General features: G+C 39.6%; 1 protein-coding gene across 1 annotated transcript; it reads left to right on the top strand.

Annotated features, from left to right (window-relative positions):
• The first annotated feature begins 488 nt into the window (after positions 1-488).
• On the top strand, positions 489-3,066 carry LOC130105478 (uncharacterized). Its single transcript, XM_056271486.1, has 4 exons — positions 489-590; positions 676-821; positions 1,849-1,939; positions 2,395-3,066. Exons 1-4 carry the CDS (start codon positions 489-491, stop codon positions 2,920-2,922), a joined length of 867 nt encoding a protein of 288 aa, XP_056127461.1. The 3' UTR covers positions 2,923-3,066.
• Positions 3,067-21,787: the final 18,721 nt, after the last annotated feature.

Below are 21,787 nucleotides of genomic sequence, written 5' to 3'. Positions count from 1 at the left end.
GTGTGTTTCTCATGATCTTAAAAACCTTTTGATCTTTAAAGGCATATACATAAATGCTTTAAATTAGTTTTACAGCCTAAATTCTGCATTTCCAAAATGTACAATGGTTGGACCAAATATCGAAAAGCAGTCAACAAATGTCAGAATACATGGTTACCAGTGTCAGAAATGTATTTATTTATTTAATAAGGGACATTATTTGCTTGCTAAACTTGATTATGGAGCATTTTATCATATCATTTATAAATAAATGTAAAGTGCCATAAATGTATATAGGCTACTGTAATTAAATACATTTTTAAACAATACTTATGAAATCAAATCAGCATTAAATATAAAAGTAGCTTTAAGTAGGCTAATGTACAAGACAGAATATAGGCTAATATAAATGTATGTTAAATATGCATTTAAAAAATAATAAAAATTTAAGCATGAATCTAACGTTACAGCAATCATTATTAAAATCATCCCGGCACAATTAGCACCTCATGAAGTTGGCTGAGACAATGAGAAGGGTCTGGCTGCAGACTTGCACTCTCAGACTTGCACGCTCAGACTTGCACGCTCAGACACGAGCGCTTCCGCTGCAAGTGACGTCACTTGCAGTCGACACCTGCTCTCCGCTACCGGCTGTGGCGTCACTTGCAATCCCTTGTTCTCCGTGTTATTTCACAGAGTCGATTGATGCCAGATTTGAAGATAGCCAGCAAGTGGTGTTTGGATCAATCTAGTGCACTGTATGGTTCTGTTCATTTGCCCAAAGTAGAGTGTATGGAGGAACAAGACGTTGCGGAAGCCATTGAGAGATTAGAGAAGGCTGAGTTTCCACAGGACAGAATCGATGCTCTGGAACCCTTTTGCTTCATCTTTACTGTAATGAATGACATGCAAATGTTTCTTGAACATGTAGTCGATGTCATGAAATTAAAGGTAAACTGTCGAACTACACTAGAGCAAAGTGAATAATGTGCTAATGTGTTTTTATATATGTTGTATATTGTCTATTTCTACCTTGTATTTGTCTGTTTTGCACATTAACTGTGTGTAATAACTGTAAATTGACATTTACAATAAAAAGAAAAAAAATGCATCATCTTGATGTTTTACATCTACAAACTGTTCCCACAAAGTTAGGAGCATGAAATTGTCCAAAATGTCTTGAAAATAATTAAATATATAATAGTAAAAATAATTTCTTTCTTTCTCAAAACTGAGTTTTGATTTCTAAGTGATCAATTTATGTACAAGTGTTTTCCCACATGATTGGCTGTAGGTCATCAGTAAATTAATGTGGCATTTAAATGCCAGTGTTTCCCAAATGAAACACAAGAGCTGTTAGTTTTGAATGATGTGTGTAATGTAGAGAAATGTGTTTAGAGTTTTGCAAATAGTTTGTTTTTCAAATGCAAACTGAGTGCAAAGCATATAATGTCCTTGTATTTTTGCAGGCTTGGTCTAAAGATTGGGTACATGAGTGAATGGTTTCACTGAGTGAGCCTCAAATTCCACTTGTAGTGTTTTAGCAATTTGAAAAAAACTGTCAACAAAATGACAAATGACACCTTAACACGACCAAAATGAGCGTGTCTACGCGTTCAAAAGAAACACGTAAAAAATTGCCGCGGACAAACACTTCGTGTTGACGCGGTCAAATTTCACACGTTTCGTTTAAAGACTATTACGATCGCGTTCCGTAGAGATCAGGCGTCGATTGCAAGTGACGTCACTTGCAGAGGAAGCGCTCGTGTCTGAGCGTGCAAGTCCGAGAGTGCAAGTGACGTCACTTGTCTGCAGCCAGACGCTATTAGAATAATGTAGTATTAAGCAATTGTTTTATGTTTAAACAAGGTCTTCCATATTCACTGTGCAAGAGGAGATTCCAGCTGCCAAGCGACAGAGGACACTGGGGCCCGCAGAACAACATCGGATTGCTATTGAGGTACAGCTTATTTCACTTTCATAGGCCTCCTCTTGTGCTCTAGTCTACAGTAGTGCTTCACAAACTGCTGCACGGTTACTGGTGCCACTCAAAGGTCCTCTGTTGTTCTATAGTTTTAATTTTGTGTTATGTTTGGAGCAGTTACTAATGTTTTGCCAAATCAAATTCACTTTATCCGTTAGGGACTTCATTTGCTGAGAAAGTGCCACTACAGATAAAAACATAGCACATGTACTGTACATTACAATAATTTTATTTTGGATTTCCTCTTAATCTCAATTCACCAATGATTTAGTTCTATTGTAGATCCTTGATTAGTTTTGGTTTAGACAACAGTATTTCATACTTGATTTTTGCATATCCACATTTACAACTATATTCAAAGTATTGTGACATAATATAATAAAGTTATATGTAAAGCAATTAATATGTTATTTATTTTCTATGTTTTACAGGTGTGTGATACCATCTGGGCTCAGACAAAGGAGCGCTTTGCGTTCACTGGGCACCTTGTGAGTTCAACACTGCTGCAGGGAGAGCTGTTCTCACAGCATGCTAAAACCTTTCCAAGTGCTGCATTGAATGCCACTGTGGAGGCCTATCCGATGCTGAACAAGGCTAGACTGAAGACAGAACTATCCTTGGTCTATGAAAACCCGGAGTTTGAAAAGTGTAGTGGTGCAGTGCCTCTGTATCAGTTTTTTATGGAGAACAACCTTCAGTGCACATTTTCAGAAACTGTTAATCTTCTGAAAATCCTTATCACTACTCCAATGACATCAGCAGAATCTGAAAGATGCTTCTCCACTCTAAAAAGAATCAAAACGTTCCTAAGGAGCACAATGTCTCAAGAAAGACTGAATGCCCTTGCCATGCTTTCTATGGAGAAAAAGATTGTGAAAGACATGCCCAACTTCAACAACAAAGTTATTGATAGGTTTGCAACCCAGAAAGAAAGGAGAGCCAAATTTCTTTACAAGTGACAGTGCATAATCATCTCGGCTGCTTCTCACCATCAGGAACTCAGCATCTCGTCTGCTCCTACAGGGACATAACAGCATCTCCACTACTCCTTCAAGCACTCAGCATCTCCACTACTCCTTCAAGCACTCAGCATCTCCTCTGCTCCTCCAAGCACTCAGCATCTCCTCTGCTCCTCCAAGCACTCAGCATCTCCTCTGCTCCTCCAAGCACTCAGTATATCGTCTGCTTCTCCAAGCACTCAGCATCTCCTCTGCTCCTCCAAGCACTCAGCATCTCCTCTGCTCCTCCAAGCACTCAGCATCTCCTCTGCTCCTCCAAGCACTCAGCATCTCCTCTGCTCCTCCAAGCACTCAGCATCTCCTCTGCTTCTCCAAGCACTCAGCATCTCCTCTGCTCCTCCAAGCACTCAGCATCTCCTCTGCTCCTCCAAGCACTCAGCATCTCCTCTGCTCCTCCAAGCACTCAGCATCTCCTCTGCTCCTCCAAGCACTCAGCATCTCCTCTGCTCCTCCAAGCACTCAGCATCTCCTCTGCTCCTCCAAGCACTCAGCATATCGTCTGCTTCTCCAAGCACTCAGCATCTCCTCTGCTTCTCCAAGCACTCAGCATCTCCTCTGCTTCTCCAAGCACTCAGCATCTCCTCTGCTCCTCCAAGCACTCAGCATCTCCTCTGCTCCTCCAAGCACTCAGCATCTCCTCTGCTCCTCCAAGCACTCAGCATCTCCTCTGCTCCTCCAAGCACTCAGCATCTCCTCTGCTCCTCCAAGCACTCAGCATCTCCTCTGCTCCTCCAAGCACTCAGCATCTCCTCTGCTCCTCCAGGGGAGATGCTGTTGTGCTTGGAGGAGCAGAGGAGATGCTGTTGTGCTTGGAGGAGCAGAGGAGATGCTGTTGTGCTTGGAGGAGCAGAGGAGATGCTGTTGTGCTTGGAGGAGCAGAGGAGATGCTGTTGTGCTTGGAGGAGTAGTGGAGATGCTGTTGTGTCTCTGGAGGAGCAGAGGAGATGCTGAGTGCTTGGAGGAGCAGAGGAGATGCTGAGTGCTTGGAGGAGCAGAGGAGATGCTGAGTGCTTGGAGGAGCAGAGGAGATGTTGAGTGCTTGGAGGAGCAGAGGAGATGCTGAGTGCTTGGAGGAGCAGAGGAGATGTTGAGTGCTTGAAGGATTTTGATTTTATTTTTGTGTGTGTCTGCCTTAGAGGTGGTTTGCTGAAGGATAAGATTCATGATTGACTCATGTGAACACTGGAGACAATGTATAGCATTTTTTATTGACTTGCTCCCCATTCCAATTAATGTACAGTCTTCTCCATCTAGTGGTTACTCCATATAATAACAGCGATTATTTAACTCTTTGTGTTTATTGAATATTGACTCTGTGCACTTACTGTAATTCATGCAAATTATAGCAATTAGTTCACCTTGTATGACTTGGTTTCCAAATGAATCTCAAATTGGCACGTCTTTGAAAGAACAATATTTGAAATCTACAAGGACGTTCTAAATTCATACTTTAATAATTACATTAGATGCTATTTGTTTTTGAGCCGTTACTTTGGTGTTAATGTAATAAATAAACGGCAGCAATTGTTTAATTGTTAAAATAAAAATTTTAAAACCACATTGCACCTCAGCCCCCCCTACTTTTTCCATCACCAGCCGCCACTGCTGTGTAGTCTGCAGTATATATATATTGCTAAGAACCAACCTGCAATTGTAACATAAATCTGAAGTTATAACAATGATTAGATGGAGGTGTACCACAGAAAATGTACAGTACCTTTTGTTTTTTAATGGTTTCATTCTTCTGCACCTTCCAGGGCCTTTTATGTCCCCGATAAAAGGTGTCTTGGGAGGCAAAGAGCAAAGTCCTGTGAACTAAACTACTGCACACACTGATGGAAGAATATGGAAAGGTGATATACATTGTATTACTGAAGGATTAGTCATACAGGATATTAATTTGCTGTAATTATTCTATTATATTCTAAAAGAACAGGTTATGTAACTTGCTCATATTTCAGAGGGCCCTGGAATCATTATCTGACCACAATACCTAATATGAGCTTTGCCCTTCACCTTCAAGCGTCCGTCAGGTGGTTATTGTTGGCTCTTTGGAGTCAGTATGTTGGTCCTGCAGGCAATTTCTTTGCACCACGAGAGAAAATGAAGCTTGGAAATGTCTACTTGTGACATGTTTTGGGAAGACTAGGCTGGCAGGATTGAAGTTGTTGTCATTGATCTTTGTGTACATTCTTTTGCCAGACTTTTCCAAGGTAATTCTACAACAGTGGAGAATGACAGGCCTCGTCATGTTTTGTTTTGTGTTAGGGTCTTGAGCAGACAGAGCTTGCATTTTTCCATCCCGTTCACTGGAATCCTACATCACCTTGGAATGGGGCTGTTGTGCATTTGGGCATCTGCCTTGATAGACTTGGGCTTCTTTCCTCTCTAAGTGTTCCAGCACATTGACATGATGTCCCATAATGCACTGCTCCAATACTCTTCACTCTTCCCCTTCATTTGGAATCGGGATAATCCGATAATGTGCCCTGAGAGAACAATAGGGCTTAAAAGCAGTCTATCCCTTGGGTAGACTGGCTGCGTGAGCGTCATTAATGTGCCCAGACGCGACGCTTTGAATTTGCGCGTACAATGAATAACATTGCGTCGGGAGCTGACTAAAAACACTACAAAAGTAAAAGACAAGACGTTTGTATTCAAAGTTAAAAAGCCAACACACTACAACATTTTTAAATGTTTCAAATAAAGGATCTTGGGTCTATCTTCTAAATTCTGCTGATGATTAGATTATACCCTGTCTGACATCAGCCTACTTACGGCAATAATATCAGTTTAGAATTTTTTTCTAATCAGTAGCGATCGTGTCTTTCTCTTCCACTTCATTTGTGTATAGCATATTTAAGCTAGCAATGCAATGCATAATATCATATTAGGCCTACTTATATTAATAATTATGACAATATCTGCATTCTGCAGTCAATATCTATTAAATGGGAGGGGAAAATCCTGCCCATACCAGCTATGAAAAAAATGATAAAAGCATATATCACTGAAGTGGTATTTTGGAACTGTGAATAAATTAAATAAAACAGCAAAATAACAATAACAATAACATCTTCATTAAACAAAAAAGAGATGACCTTAGATGAAGTTTGATTAATATGTACATACAGTAGCCTACTGGTAAAAAGTCTGGACCAATTACTATTTTTAATGTTTTTGAAATAAGTTTTTTATTATGCTCTACAAGCCTGCATTTATTTGATCAAAAATACAAAAAAGAAAAAGAAAAACAGGAATATTCAGCAAGGATGTGTTAAATATATAAAAAGTGATAGTGAAGACTTTTTTTAAACAACTTTTTAATAATAAAAAAAAATCCTGAAAAAAAGTATCACAGGTTATAAAATAAATATTAAGCACCATTTCTAACATTTGATAATAAATCAGAATATTATAAAGTTTTCTGAAGGATCACATTACACTAAATTCAGCTTTGCATCACATAAATATATTTTAAAGTAGTAAAATAGCAAAACTATTTAATAATATTTCACTATTATTTATCTGTATTTTTGATCAAATAAATCCAGGCTTGATTAGCATAAGAGACTTCTTTCAAAAACATTAAAAATAGTAATGTGTCCAAACTTATGTACTGTGTAAGTAAAAACATTTAAAATTAAATGTTGTATAAATTAAAAGGTTAGGAATCATATTTGTTTCAAGAGTTTTTTATTGGGGGTAAGGGGCCTCCAACATGAATATTGCCTAGGGCCTCCAAATATCTAGAACCGGCCCTGATAAAAGTGCAATAACAATTCTAAAGACTGTACATCCATCAATATCACAAAGTACCTGCATAAAAACCGCCTCTAAATCTCTGAATGACGTGAACCTTGCTAGCTTATATGGGAAGCTCTCATTATTTATATTGACATCATTGTTATTATATTGTGTTAAAATGTCGAGTCACTTGTAAGAGTCAGTGGTTCTTTCTGAAAGTCACTTTAAATTTAAATATGGTCAAAGGCTGCCCTCTGTTGGTCAAAGAGTAAAATATGCTACCATTATACTATTGTTTATTGTGATATAAGTGAAGTTCCTAAACGTAATTTCAGGAGGAGTGAACCCATCTGATCTTTCAATGAACTGCCGGAGAATATAAGCAGCCATGGTAGAAAAGTATCACAACAACACAATCTCCAGAAAGTACCACAACGGAAACAGGAAATAAACATGTGATTGATTGCTGTCCTCACAAATCAATTACTATAATGTTAAAATCAGATACTCTAAGACTTTTACTCAAGTGGTATTGGAATTGGTGACTTGTAACTTGCAATGGAGTCATTTTTGCTGTAAGGTATCTGTACTATTTAGTCAAGTATGGTTTTCAGGGACTCTTTCCACCTCTGTACTATATTCACATTGGTTCTAGTTTTACACTTGTGTCGTAGGTCAACCGGTGCATATATAGAACATTTGTACGCTGCATACAGTAAACGTGCCGCAGCATGTTCTGTAGATAGTTAGGATGGTTATCAAAGATTCTTTTGTGAATATATGCTGCCTTCACGTGCTATCAGAATGATCATAAACACAAGTATCCTAGTTAAAAATTGGACATGAACGCCCGCTCAAGTCGTATTGACCACTGGGAAACAGAGATAATTTTGATTCCCGAAATGGATGGGTCATAAACTTCAACCAGCGATCAGTTAAACTTTAACTGATCACTGCTGTGACTGCTATTCTGTATTAGTTTTCTCCACAACAGCTACATCGCCATGTCTTGTTGTTACAGTAGTGCATATTATTTACATATGAATAATCATTTGAAGTAGGCCTATTGTGTGTTTTATACACAGTGAAAATAGCCTGTATTTGACCGAAAATCCATCAGCAAGCTGGTCAATGTTTATATGGTTGTCAATGAATGGGGCGGTAAATATTGTAAGCCCGTCTAGATCGGCCCAATGGCGGCATCCAATAGAACGGGTGAAGGTCTCTGTGCGTTGTCACAGTCATCGTCTGCACCATCCTGTCTTCGTCTTCACTACACTTCCCAGAATCCTCCTTGTCTCCACACCTCAACTCACTCCCTAAATCACCCACCTGTTCTTCGTCATCATCATCTGTGTCACCTGTCCTCACCTTGTTAGTGTTCATTTGTATCTGTATTTAGTTTCCCTCTGTTCAGTCAGTCCTGGTCGGTTCTTGTGAATGTTATCTTTGTGTGTGTACCCTCTGCCCGCAACTAGGGCTGTCACTTTTGTGAAAAAATCTTGATCGATTTTTGAGACATAAATGTTCATTGAATCGACTGTAAAATCGATTTTCCATGTCTAAAGACGTTTCCATTTTCAGCGCCAAATATAGGCAAATCCACGGACAACTAACAGGCATTAGGACGCACGTAAAGAGTGCGCTTGAGATGCACAAGTCAGCAATATTTCTGATGATTTATTGGCGTGAAGTTTCGTGCACAATGACAAACAGGAGTGCAAGATTCTCGAAAAACAATAAGCAGAGTGGACTGCCATAACATCAATGAAAAACATTACAGAAGTACAGTAGGCTATAGTTTGTATGTGTGTTTGTCAGAGCCTGCAGTTGCTTTGTGACGCGCGTTCACTGCGGGCGTGTCGTGACGAGCTGGACGCGCTCCGAGAGAAGGCCGTTAAAATCGATTCCCTATTTTCGTTTTCGATACTTGTGTTGGTTGGTCCGATCGATTGTGCAATCGATTTTCGAACGTAAAGTGACAGCCCTACCCGCAACTGTTTGTTGTTTTGTTATTAGTAAAAGTTTGTATTGGAGCCTTTTGACTTTGTCTTCTTAAACCCACACCACTCCGTGACAGAAGAACCAACCACATCATGAGCTGGGAGCTCGTTGGAAAGATTGCGGCCTTGGCTCTGGATAGCCGCGATCTGTTCCAATTCACCTGGGGGCCTCCTGCTCGCTGGACGATGAATCGATTAAGGCATGTTACCGGCTGGGGGCTAAGAACATTGATCTGAGGGAGCTCCCAGATCTCTCCGGTCTGAACTGGAGAGAGGCGCTCCCATGGCACGCCATGTCACCGCTGGTCCCATCCAGAGTCCGGACGAGAAGGACTTAATTGACCTTTTCACAGAGCCCTCGCCACTGGTCCCGTCCAGCACAGAGCCAGCGCATCACGTCAGCCCTGCCGAGCCAGTCCCTGTCCCAGAGGCTGTTCCTAACTCTGTCACTTTCTCCAAGAATTATTTGGGAAGGGGCCACGGCCACCAGAAAAATCCTCTCCGCCATGGCCACCCGAAAAGGCGTCTCCACCATGGCCGCCTGCTCATCCTGCTCCGCCCTGGACGTTTCCTGCCCTGGATAGGCCACGCCTAGTCTCGCGTAGCCAGACCTTCAGACTGACGGCTGAAGGTCTGGAACTCATAGCAGCTTTCTTTGGCCAAGGCCCGCCCAGAAGGCCGTTTGACCGACATGTCAAACAACCAATTACAGTTCGTTTCGTTCAGCGTCACGTGGAAATGTCCCCACAACAACAGACCGGCGTGCAACAAGTCAGTCAGCATAGAAAATCAAAGGAGGAGAAGAAAACCGAACACAATACTGAATCGGCCAGCTGCGATGTCAGCGTCTGTTGTTTCATGTTTGCCCGCAAACGCGGCTGATATCCCCTTCACAGTTAGGTATTTCACTTGATCTTCCATAATAGATCATAGCTGTCAACATTGAACATTGAATATAAGGGAGATTTCCCGGAATCCATCCCCAAAATAAGGGATTTTTTTTACACGATTCTTACCCACCACAAACTTTAAAAATAAAGCACTAATCATTAAAAGTCTAAAGAGTTTATAACTACAAATGAGTGAGAGAGAAAGAGACAGTGTGTGTGTGTATTAGAGAAAGTGTGTCATTTTTTAAACATTTTTTATCAGAGAATGTTTAAATACTAATATCAGCTTACGAGGGCAACGGTACGTGCTTCGGGGGCTGCTGGAGATGATTAGGGAGAGGTCTGTGCAGTGCTCCTTTACCGATCAAAGCGCGCGCTGACACGGAGTATAATTGTTTATACTTGACGCGTCCGCACGAGCGCGGCAAAGATTACGCGTTGGGTGCGCAAGACCGGCAAGACCCCATTTCGCTTGGCTGTGTGCACAGCTTTTTTTGTAACAGCGCGCGCGGCGCCGCATCTGAGGATGAACGACTTCAAGCCGAATCTGCCCGAGCATGTACGTCTCACACAATCAGAGCGTAAAAATACGGGATATTTTACGGGAAAATAATAAAACGGGAAGACAGCGGGAAAAGAGCTAAAATACGTGAGAAACCCGGAAAAAAGGGAGGGTTGACAGCTATGTAATAGATAGGAGGGGACACACAACTAGTAAAGTTGGATCTGCTGGGAATCCTTATAAATGCTGACAAAGGGTCGGCCAGGCTTGGAAAATAATACTCTTCCCAAATCCCGCCGGCAAACAGGCTAAAATATCTCTTTTTGTCTCCACTAAGTGCCTCAAACAAAACTCCTGGACATCTCTTAAAGAGTCTACGCCGTGAACCTCGCATACTTTTGAGAATCCTACGTTTAGCTGATCTTGATAAATGCTCATTGTCACTCATGTAAACACAACAGTTTTTCTTCCGCAATCACACGTCTGCGCTTTGTTTCCCGGCGGACCGAAAATAAACGCGACACTCGCACCCCCCGGAAATCCGATAAAATTCAACCAATCAGATGACGACTTCGACATTCCTGAAGTGTTTCCAGTTAAGTGTACCATATGCATCAGACGTTTAGCCAACGTTCCGTGGGCGTGACGTCTGAGGCTGAGACTAGGCCACGCCTGGTCAGCCTTCAGGGCGTGGGCATTATTGAATAGCAAGGACATATTGGACCTCATAAGTAAACTACACACACACACAGTGGTATTCCTATCATTATGTGACATTCCATAGATGTAATGATTGTTATACTGTACAAATTGTGTATTCTATCCCCTACCCCTAAACCTACTCATCACAGAAAACTTTCTGCATTTTTACAATTTTAATAAAACTTCAATTGCTTTGTTTTTATACCAGGGCGTCCCCAAAGTTTTTTTTTTTTTTTGAAGATTTTGTCAGGTTTTGCTTACTTTTGGGTACAAATTTGTCCCCAAAACATGGTTAAGTAGGCATGCACACGCACATGCATATGTTGGGCTTTCATGTTTTGTGGGGACATTCCATAGACATATTTATACTGTACAAACTAAATCTATCCCCTAACCACCACAGAAACTTTCTGCATTTTTTACATTTTCATAAAACATCCTTATGATTTAGAAGCTGTTTCCCTCATAGGGACCAAACAAATGTCCCCACAAGATCAAAAATTACAGGTATTGTCATCTTTATGAGGGCATTTGGTCCCCATAAAGTAGGAAAACCCAGGACTACACACACCCAGAGGAAATAAAAATCAAATCTCTTAAACATCTCAAATGTTGCTCCTAGACCAAAATGAGGTTACTTTAATATCAAATGGAGACTTTTGTTTGGGTCTCCTGCTTCTCACACTTGTCTCTTACAAAAACTTGAACACTCTTACAACGGTCTCCTTTAAAATTTCAGAAGAGATCTCAACAACATCACACTCTGTGCTCAGATTTTTCTCCTTAGCTACCCTAGTGAAATTTTTTTATACTTAAGCAAAATTTATTCATATGTACTTTAGTATAACTAAATGTATTTGTGGCATGCTATAAACTAAACTATACTTAAATACTTAAAGTCTGTTAAATTGGAACAACTAATTTTGTACTAAATGCATTTTAGTTGTCCAAAAGCAGTGCTGAAGTTCAACTAAAGTTGTATTTAATATACTTGTTTGTGCTAAAGTGGAACTATTCCAAGTATACTTTACACTACTAAATAGATACTCTTGTATTGTATTTACATTTTGAAATGTCGAAATATACTCAGTATAAACTTGAAATGTATTTTGGTGACATTACAATTGCAATTCAATTACACTGCAAGAGTGTTGAACATACATTAATATTATACTGATAACAACTGAGGTTATGGGGGGCGCAAGATGGCGGTTGGGAAGTAGCAGCAGTTTTACGTCGCTCCTGTCACTCTTTTTCGTTTTCTTTTCATATTAGTTAAATGAAGTGCGTAAGCTCTGATTTTCGACTATAAATCTTGTGTAGTATGTCGCTAGAGACTTTCTGGCCGCAATCTTTGCCGAAAATGCCAAGACCTCCTAAGAAAATGGCGAAAAAAGATCCGACCGCTGAGGGATTGGCCGACGAGCCTGAACAGAGTCAAGCAGATGCGGGTAGCGAGGCTGAACTTAGCCCGGCGCTTGCAAGAGCACTTCAAATTATGACTGAAAAGATCTCTAGTGCAATAGATGAAAAACTCAGCCCGCTGGCAGAAACGGTGCATAATCATACCCAGCAGCTGGAAAGTATTAACGGTCGACTGGACGAGGCGGAGCGGAGAATCATGGCGGTGGAGGCATCCTCGGAGGATGCGAGCTCCCGCGCCTGCACTCTTGAAAAACAAGTGGCCACGCTTACTGAACATATCGACGACTTGGAAAATAGAGGCCGGCGCAAAAACATCCGCATTCTGGGCCTTCTCGAAGAAATAGAGGGCGCCAATGCAGTCACTTTTCTTGAATCGTGGATCCCCGAATTTCTTGGCCTGCGTACTAAGAGTGGTCGCATTAAAATTGAAAGGGCACATCGCACATTAGCCCCAAAACCGGGTGCTAACGCCAGGCCGCGACCGCTGATTGTACGGTTCCACAACTATGGAGATAAGCAGAGGGTTCTTGATGCCAGCAGGAAACGTTCGGCGGATGGAGATTTGCGGTACGAGGACAGCACAATATCATTCTACCAGGATTTTTCGGCTTCAGTGATACGAAAGCGTAAAGATTTCAACGCGGTCAAACAGCGACTTCGAGACATGGGTGCCCGCTATGCGATGCTGTATCCAGCCAAGCTACGAGTCAATATTGGAAGTACCTTTAAAGTCTTTGAGACAGCGGCTGCAGTCTCGCAGTACCTGGACAAGAGCGATCCAAAATCCAGCACCTGATCCTTATCGGGTTTTCTATCGGGCTGTTCTGGCTTCAAGCATTGTAACGTTAATGTGCAGCGACGTGAGTTCAGTTTGCGTACTTTATTTTCTATTTCTCTCCTCTTTGAGTGACGGGGGCTGTCTCAATAACTTTCGTTTTCATTTTGGGTGTGTATTTCTTTTATGTATCGCTGCTACGGGAGAGACAACGAGAGACGGACTGTTTCTGGGAAGAAGAGCTTTCTCCTCGATGTTGGGAAATGGCCCCCTTTTTTCTATTCTTTAATTTCCATGTTGTGCTTTTTTTTCCTTTTCTTTTCATGTTGCCAGTTTGGCGTGTTTTAATATGTGTTATTGTTTACTGTAATGCCTTGACACACGCGTATCTGTTCATTGGACCTAACGACAGGGTAATAATGATCATGGAATTATTCGAAGGGGGGAGTGCACCACCTTATCTATTCTTTAAATAATGGCTGGTAGTTTAAGACTTTGTACATGGAATGTAAGGGGTTTACATGGGCGTACAAAAATTTATAAAGTGTTCACACGATTCTATAAGGAGAATATAGATGTAGCCTTATTACAGGTAACCCATTTAAGCGATAGCGAACATTTGAACCTAACACATAACAAATGGGTTGGTCAGATTCATTTTTCATCCTTTACGAAAAGCAGTAGAGGAGTATCCATTTTGGTTAGTAAAAATATACCTTTCACGGTCACAGACAGTTTTAAGGACAAACATGGCAGATACATCTTTATTAAAGGTACTTTGAACGCAGAAGAAATTTCACTTTTAAACATTTATTGCCCCCCAAATTACTCCCCAGAATTTCTTACAAAAGCTTTCCTTGAGTTTAAAGAACGCGCATCTGGATTGTGTATTATTGGTGGAGACTTTAATTGTTTATTGAATTCATCGCTAGACCGTTTCCCCCTCAGGGACACTTTTTTCACCAAACAGTCCAAAGCTCTTGCCGCACTGTGTGACGACTTAGAATATTTTGATGTTTGGCGCACCCTGAACCCGTATCAGAAGAAATTCACTTTTTTTTCTCACCCACATAATTGTCACTCTAGGATTGACTACTTCTTTGCTCCTAAAACTATAATGCATATGATTTCACGTTGCAACATTGGAGATATTGTTATATCTGACCACGCTATAGTGGTACTAGATGTTTGTGTGAAGGGGTTTCTTAGACCTGTTAGAAGTTGGAGATTTAATAATTTATTACTCAAAGATGATACATTTCTCTCATACTTTAATTCAGAACTTAAAATATTCTTATCTATTAACTCAGAGTCTACAAATAATCCCTCACTTCTCTGGGAGACGACCAAAGCATACATTAGAGGCCTTGTTATTTCATACTCCACAACCAAAAAAAGAAAACAGTTAGAGAAACAGAAACACCTAGAGTTAGAACTAAATACTGTCACTAGCAGCTACTTGAATGATCCCTCCCCAGTTTTGTTAGAAAAAATAAGTGCCGTGCGGACCTCTCTAAATTCATTATTAACTCATCAGTCTCATTCAAAAATATTATACTCAAAGCAAAAACTATACGAATGGGGCAATAAACCTAGTAAATATTTGGCTCATTTAAGGAAGTCCAATGCTGACTCACAATTTATTACTTCTATAGTAGACCCCATGGGAGTGCGTCATTTTGATTATATTATTATTAACAATACTTTTAAACAGTTCTACTCTGTTCTCTATCAGTCTCATCATTCTTCCCAAAAACATGATTTTATGGTATCATTCTTTCATCGCCTAACTCTCCCAGTTGTTTCAGAAGATCAGAGAGAACTTCTCAATGCCCCTATTTCAAGAGAGGAAGCTATAACCGCACTCAATAGTTTGAAGTCTGGAAAATCTCCTGGACCTGATGGCTTTGCATGCAAATTCTATAAAGAATTTGAGCATGTGCTCCTAGACCCTCTATTAGCCACGCTCAATCATTCGTTCTTGACTGACAGATTACCCCCCTCGCTTCGCGAGGCAAATATTTCTCTTATTTTAAAAAAAGGCAAGGACCCAGAAAATTGCGGTTCCTATAGGCCGCTCGCTTTGCTTAATTCAGACTTAAAACTGTTATCTAAAATTTTAGCGCTAAGATTGGAAAAGGTTCTGCCATTTATTATTCATGAAGATCAGACAGGGTTTATTAAAAGTAGAAGTTCCACCCATAATGTCAGGAGGCTTTTAAACATTATCGAGCTTTCCCACAACCTCAGTACTAGCTCTTGTATTCTGTCCCTAGATGCGGAAAAAGCTTTTGATTCTGTGGAATGGCCGTATCTGTTTTACACGTTGGAAAAATTTGGCCTTGGGGGATACTTCATTAAGTGGGTGCGAACACTCTATAAAGATCCCCTATCCGCGGTTATTACCAATGGTCATAGATCTGATCATTTTTCTTTGTTCCGGGGCACTAGGCAGGGATGTCTCCTCTCTCCATTGCTCTTTGCGATAGCAATGGAGCCATTTGCTCAGAGGATAAGAGAGAGTGATGCTGTGTCGGGGGTGTCTCTGGGAGATAGGCGACACAAAATCTCCTTATATGCAGATGATGTGTTACCTTTTTTTACAGACCCCGAGAGCTCTGTGCCAGCGGTTGTTGACTTCTTTCAGGAATTTGGGCAATTTTCCGGCTACAAGATTAATTTCTCTAAATCAGTCGCCCTATTTATAGGCAATAAGAAATCCATAAACCAACCCTCCTCCTTTCCTTTTAAATATTCAGAGGAAGGTTTTACTTATTTAGGTATCAATATAACCCCTACTTTTAGGAAATTATACAATGCCAATTTTACGTACTCAATAAAATCCGAGATGATTTGACCAGGTGGATGACTCTCCCCCTGCCTTGGCTGGGACGGGTTGCTATGATAAAGATGAATGTCCTACCTCGATTAATGTACCCAATGCAGATGATTCCTATTTTAATGTCCAATAAGGTTATAAAAGAGTTGAATGGGTGGCTAAGTTCATTTATCTGGAGCAAAAGAAAACCTAGGTTGAAATTATCCAAGCTTCAGCTCCCTGGCGCAAAGGGCGGTTTGGATTTCCCAAATTTTAAACTGTATCAGCTGGCTTGCCAGCTTAGATTCATTGCTGAGTGGCTTAACGAAGACCCTAAATCAGTTTGGCTTGATCTTGAATCTGCACAATCCAAATGCCCTTTGCAAAACTTGCTGTTTGTCCGTGATTCCAAACTGAAGAGAGCTATGTGTGACAATCCTTTAGTACGTAATACTCTCAAGGCATGGCGCATAATTCAAAGATTAGAAGATAGGATCGATACAACCTCTCCCCTTTTGCCAATCCTGAACAATACAGAGTTTCTGCCAAGTACTATGGACTCTGGTTTCAACCTTTGGCAGGCTAATGGCATATATAGGATAGGTGACCTATTTGAGGAGGGATCACTATTGCCCTTTGATAGTATAGCCTCAAAATATAATTTACCTAGACAACATTTTTTTAGATTCTTGCAAATTAGAGATTATATATTTAGAAATACTACACTTACTTCCAAATATTCAATCTCAGTAATTGAGAAGATACTTTTAAATCCTCCTACGCAAAAGTTGATCTCCTTCTTCTACAAAGCCCTAAGTTCCTATGTTACAGTTGATACCTCTCACCTCAGATTAATTTGGGAAAGAGAGCTTGGGGTGGATATCTCGGAGAATGAATGGGAGACGGTTTGGTCTCTAGCCAATAGGCTTTCAGTTTGCAATAGAGCAAGAGCCATTCAGCCTAGGATCCTCCACAGATTACATATTATGCCTTTTTTAAGACACAAATACAATCCAGCTCACTCACCACTTTGCCCCAAATGTAAATCTGAAAGAGGAGATTATATTCACTGTGTATGGGACTGTCATGTGATTCAGACCTACTGGTCCAGAATTGTAGCTCAAGTGAGGTGAAACTCAGAGGTGTCTCTCAGTAGCTACAAGGGCTGCCATAGACCGCCAAATTGCTCTGGTGGTCTCCTTGGTAGCCCTGAGAGACAGATCTGTGGTCCCACAAAGTTCGCGAACCTCATCGGGCCCCACTCCCTCACTCTTATCAATATCCCCCAGCAGTTCAGCCTGATAAGCCTGAAGCACTGCCATCGTGTGAAGGCAGGCTCCAGCTTGACCTGCTGCCGTATATGCTTTGCCCACCAAATTGGATGTTGTCTTTAATGGCTTGGTGGGCAAAGCCGAGGCCTTCAGAGACGATGCTGGACAAGGCGACTCGCGGGCGAGCGTCTGTTCAGCCCGGGGCATCGATTCAACCCTCTTATTCCTGAATATAAATGAACTTGAGGGCTGAAAAGTCGTGAAGAGTATGGCTTATTCCATGATCTAGACAGCTCACTGTGAAGATCGGGGGAGAAGGGAAGGCCTCGTGGTGGAGGTGAATGCTAGATGTAAGGAAGCGTTCGTAATTTGCTTTTGGGACGAGCGCCTCTTTTCTCGGCTGGCCATTCAATATGTAATTTTTCCACAGCGTGAGTGATCACCTCCACCAGCTCCTCATATGCGGGGGAAGGAGGTGGCGAATCTCCTTCCCCCATGTGTGTGCTTTCACTTCCAATGCTTAGTACATCAACCTCCTCGGAGGAAAAGCACTGAAGCATTGGTGGGCTCTCTCCCCGGGCGGAAGAAGGCGCAGAGCGGGCTTCCGACACCAGAGGGAGAGTGCTGAATCTTCCAGGTAAGGAAGGAGAAAGGGCCCTCGGACCCATCTCCAACCCCTCTGAAAGATCCTTTTGCGATCCCTAGGAATGCATTCTCCGTGTTGCCTCGGCAACAGCGGGTCCTGCACCCTGAGGATCGCAAGCCTGGCCACTTTCCTCTAAAAGTGACAGGCGAGAGCGGAGCATGCGAAGCGGAAACATTTCGCAATGTTGGCATTCAGCCCCCTCAAAGGCTGAAACTGCATGCTCCACTCCCAAACAAATCACACAAAGCTCGTGTGTATCCCCACCCGTTAAATAACGCGGGCAAGGAGAAGCACACAGTTTGTAAATTTGTTTCGCCATCTTTCCCAATATATATATATATATATAAATACATACAACAGTAAATATAACAGACAGAGAGACACAGATAGCTTGCTGAGCCAACAGAAGCTAATGCCGGTTTGCACCGGATGTGCTTTTATCTCTTCCTGGTCATGACATCACCCGCCCGTGACGTTTATTCTTTCCATTGGACTAGTGGACATAGATGCTTCAGACGCATTCACGCTGGACGCGTTCCCAAAGCGTCATCGACGCATCGCGAGTTCACCCGAAAGGGAACTTTAATTACTTTCGTTCTTTTTTTTTATTAAGTGCTATGAACCTAACTTTTATTGGACAATAATTGCATAAGTATTAAGAGTTCATTAACATGATTATGAATACATTAAGCCTATCCCCAAGGTTAAACATAACCACTTTAAAAAAAAATTTTTATATATATATACACATCATAATGCTGTCAATATGAATTACAAATAAATACTTAGTAGATCGCATTGATAAAATCCATCAGTTAGGATTAGGAGAATATACAGTTTGTGCAGTATAAAAAACATTATTTCTATATGTGTGGCATACATATAATATACATTTGCGTGTGTGTTGCTCAAGTGATCTTTGTCTTGCCTGCATGTTCGCACACCTCTGACTCCCACTTGCATTCCATTTCCACTTAATCTGTTGAGAAATCACCAAAGAAAGATAATTGAAGCAAAAGAACAAAACAAAAAAACACCACCAACATGGATTTACTTCAGATTTACTGGTGAAGAAAATGTAGAGGTTTTCAAATGAGTGATTCATTCGTCACTGCTGCATGTGACACTGGTATTTTCTTTTGAAATATATGTTGCCCTTACTGATTTTTTAAAAGATTAAAAGACAGGAATTGTCTTGTCTTTTAATCTATAGAAAATCAGTATATGAAACAAAGATGTTTCAAAAGAAAATACTGGAGTACAGCAACAAAAAAAAGTACATTTAATGTCACTGAATAAACGCCATTTAGTTCTCTCCTTATTTATGTTGATGCATTTTAAGATTTGTTTTTCTTTTGCAGTTTTTTCTCACCTTGGTAGTAATTGTTACATTAAAAAAACTACAGAAAATATCAAAAACACTAATTTCAAATGTTTAAATTTGACCTAGTCAAGTGTTCATTTGGTTAGTTTGAAAATATTATATCTGGACTTTAAATTAATCGTTTTATTTTCATATTATAAAGAGCAGCTGAATAAAGATCAAATTAATGAAAATAGAAGCAAATGAAATGTATTTTTTCCTCTCCTTGAAAAACAGATGCTTCTTTCTTGGAAATAAATATACATTTTTATTTTTTTAAAATCCTCTGTTTTTTGTCTTATATGCATTGTTTTTATACTCCTTTTTTGTTGTTGCTATAAATGAATACCTGTAATATTTTGTCATGCACATATTATCAGACTCTCTTGGAGCTTGTGAAAGAGTTGTACTTCAGTACTGAATTCAGTGTGCGGCCAGCCAACTTCTTGCTCGTTTTGGAATTTAATCTATAAACACAAACTACAACAAACTGTTTTATCTGGATTAATAGGTATATTTTGTATAAACTGTAATTTTTTGAGAATTGCTTTTGTAGTGATATATTTTGATGAGTGAAAATTTTGACCATGACCATGATGAACTTTGACCTGCTCTGTATTTCTCACGTAATATAATATTCCAGTCACTCCGATTATGCTGTAGTTATGAATGCTGTCCCGTCTGGGTTAAAATGCTTCTGCCAACAATGCTCCTGAACACACCTCGTTTTCAGACCAGCAGCCCATGGCCGCACAAATGCATTTGCTATTTAAACAACGTGGCGCAGGACGTGAAAATGATAACTGCGTCAGGCTGAAACTAGCAAAACACACATGTCTGGCGCCACATTGTGCTGTGTGTGTGATAGGGCCCATCGTCTCCAGCACTAATATATTGGATTATTCTATTATTGGTATTTTAGAACGACTGTGATTGTCTAATGTGGAATTAAATGTGGAAATAAATATTTAACTCATAAATATTTAATTAGAAAACTAATTTCTTTTAAATTCATTTATAAATATTACTATTGCAATTACTATCGTCTAAACAGATTTCATCGTGAAATTTATATATTTTGTACATTTTGTGGTTTACATGTTCAAACTTATTTTGTTTTTGGTCGGATTTGTTTTTTAATTAAGGATTATATCATGCCCAGCTTTCAATGTTGAAAAATGGAAATGCTTTATTTGTTCTTTCCCCATGGCATGTCTTATAAGGAATATTATTTCATTTATCTGCTACTTCTATTAGCTAAATGTAGGATACATAAATGTAAGTGGGGGGAAATAAATTCAGCTGTAAACATTAGTTTATATCAAGTAACTCTAACTATTAATGGATAATTGTTTTTTATGCTTTAACTATTATCTAACTTTACATAAGAGCTTATTAAACAATAATTATTTTGTTAATACAGTTGATTGAAGAACTCACTATAGTCTATTAACATATAGAGACTACAGTATGTGTGTGTGTGTGTGTATATATATATATATATATATATATACACACATTTTTGCATTTTCAAATGTGATTTATAAGCTATTTTCCTCATGGGGACCAAAAAAAAGTCCCAAAAACCCAAAGTCTCAAGTTCAAAAATGCCTTATTATTATATAATATAATATAATATAATATAGGCTAATATTAGAATTAATATTAGATTTTAGTTTCATCTGACACTTTCATGTGACACCATTCATGTCTTAATCTTTTCTGTTTCATGAGAAAGTTCACAATTTATTTTCTAGTATTTTTGACTGAAAAGGGAGATTTGAGATCGGACTGTAATGAACTAATTTTCTAGGGTAAAGTTGTGTTGTTTTTAATGTGAGGCTTAAAAGTAGCTTGAAAGTTTTTGGAACATATCCTAATGACAATGATTAATTAATAATATTAAGGAGTGAATTTATGACTTCTAGAAGCATCTCTTTCAGGAGCTTAGTCGGTAGGGTCTAACAAACATGTTGTGTATTTTGATGATTTAACAAACTTTGACAATTATTCCTCTCCTATAGAAAAGAATGAAAAGAATGAAGAATGAAATGTTCCTCAGGGTCTATTGCACAATGTCTGAAGCAATACTGTAGTAGATGGTTGCATGGTTATCATTTTCTCTGATATTATCAATTTTGCAAGTAAAAAAAATCCTAAAGGCATTTTTAAAGTCCTTAAGTCATTACAAAATCAAGTGTTTTGCATATTTTAAAAATATTTCATCTGGACAGGTAAGTAACTGAGTGTTCAAATTTTAAAAAACTTTTGTTTTGTTTGTATTTCCCCTTTCTGACAAAGCTTCACTGAAGCAACTCGTGCAAATGACATTCAATAAATAATAATAATAATAATAATAATTCAATAATTTAAAAAAAGAGAAACCTGTGGATGAGCTTCATATTTCCAATTTGATTACTTGTATGTAACTGTTAATGTAACAAGTGTCCCACCTCAAAAGTTTAAAACCAAATCAACTTAATTCTAATTCAAATCTCGGTCTAAGATGGTTCACAAAATCACCAACTGCCATCAATTAAAGAGAATATGAAAATTATTGCAAAATATGAAATCCACACGCCCACCAGCACAAACTCTCCGCCCATGAGTCTCAAATGAAAGGGATAAACTGCCTATATAAAGACAGAGTCTGTCTGACTAAA

This window comes from Rhinichthys klamathensis, unplaced genomic scaffold (assembly GCF_029890125.1).
Source record: "Rhinichthys klamathensis goyatoka isolate OS25496 unplaced genomic scaffold, OSU_Roscu_1.1 h1tg000320l_1, whole genome shotgun sequence".
In the NCBI taxonomy this organism is placed as follows: domain Eukaryota; kingdom Metazoa; phylum Chordata; class Actinopteri; order Cypriniformes; family Leuciscidae; genus Rhinichthys; species Rhinichthys klamathensis.
This window is presented reverse-complemented; position numbering and strand designations above follow the sequence as displayed.

Excerpts from the sequence above, each read along its gene's own strand:
- LOC130105478 (XM_056271486.1), top strand. The coding sequence starts at position 489 with ATGAAGTTGGCTGAGACAATGAGAAGGGTCTGGCTGCAGACTTGCACT. Across the intron at positions 822-1,848 it reads GAGAGATTAGAGAAGGCTGA|GTCTTCCATATTCACTGTGC; the intron begins GTTTCCACAGGA and ends TGTTTAAACAAG. Across the intron at positions 1,940-2,394 it reads AACATCGGATTGCTATTGAG|GTGTGTGATACCATCTGGGC; the intron begins GTACAGCTTATT and ends TATGTTTTACAG.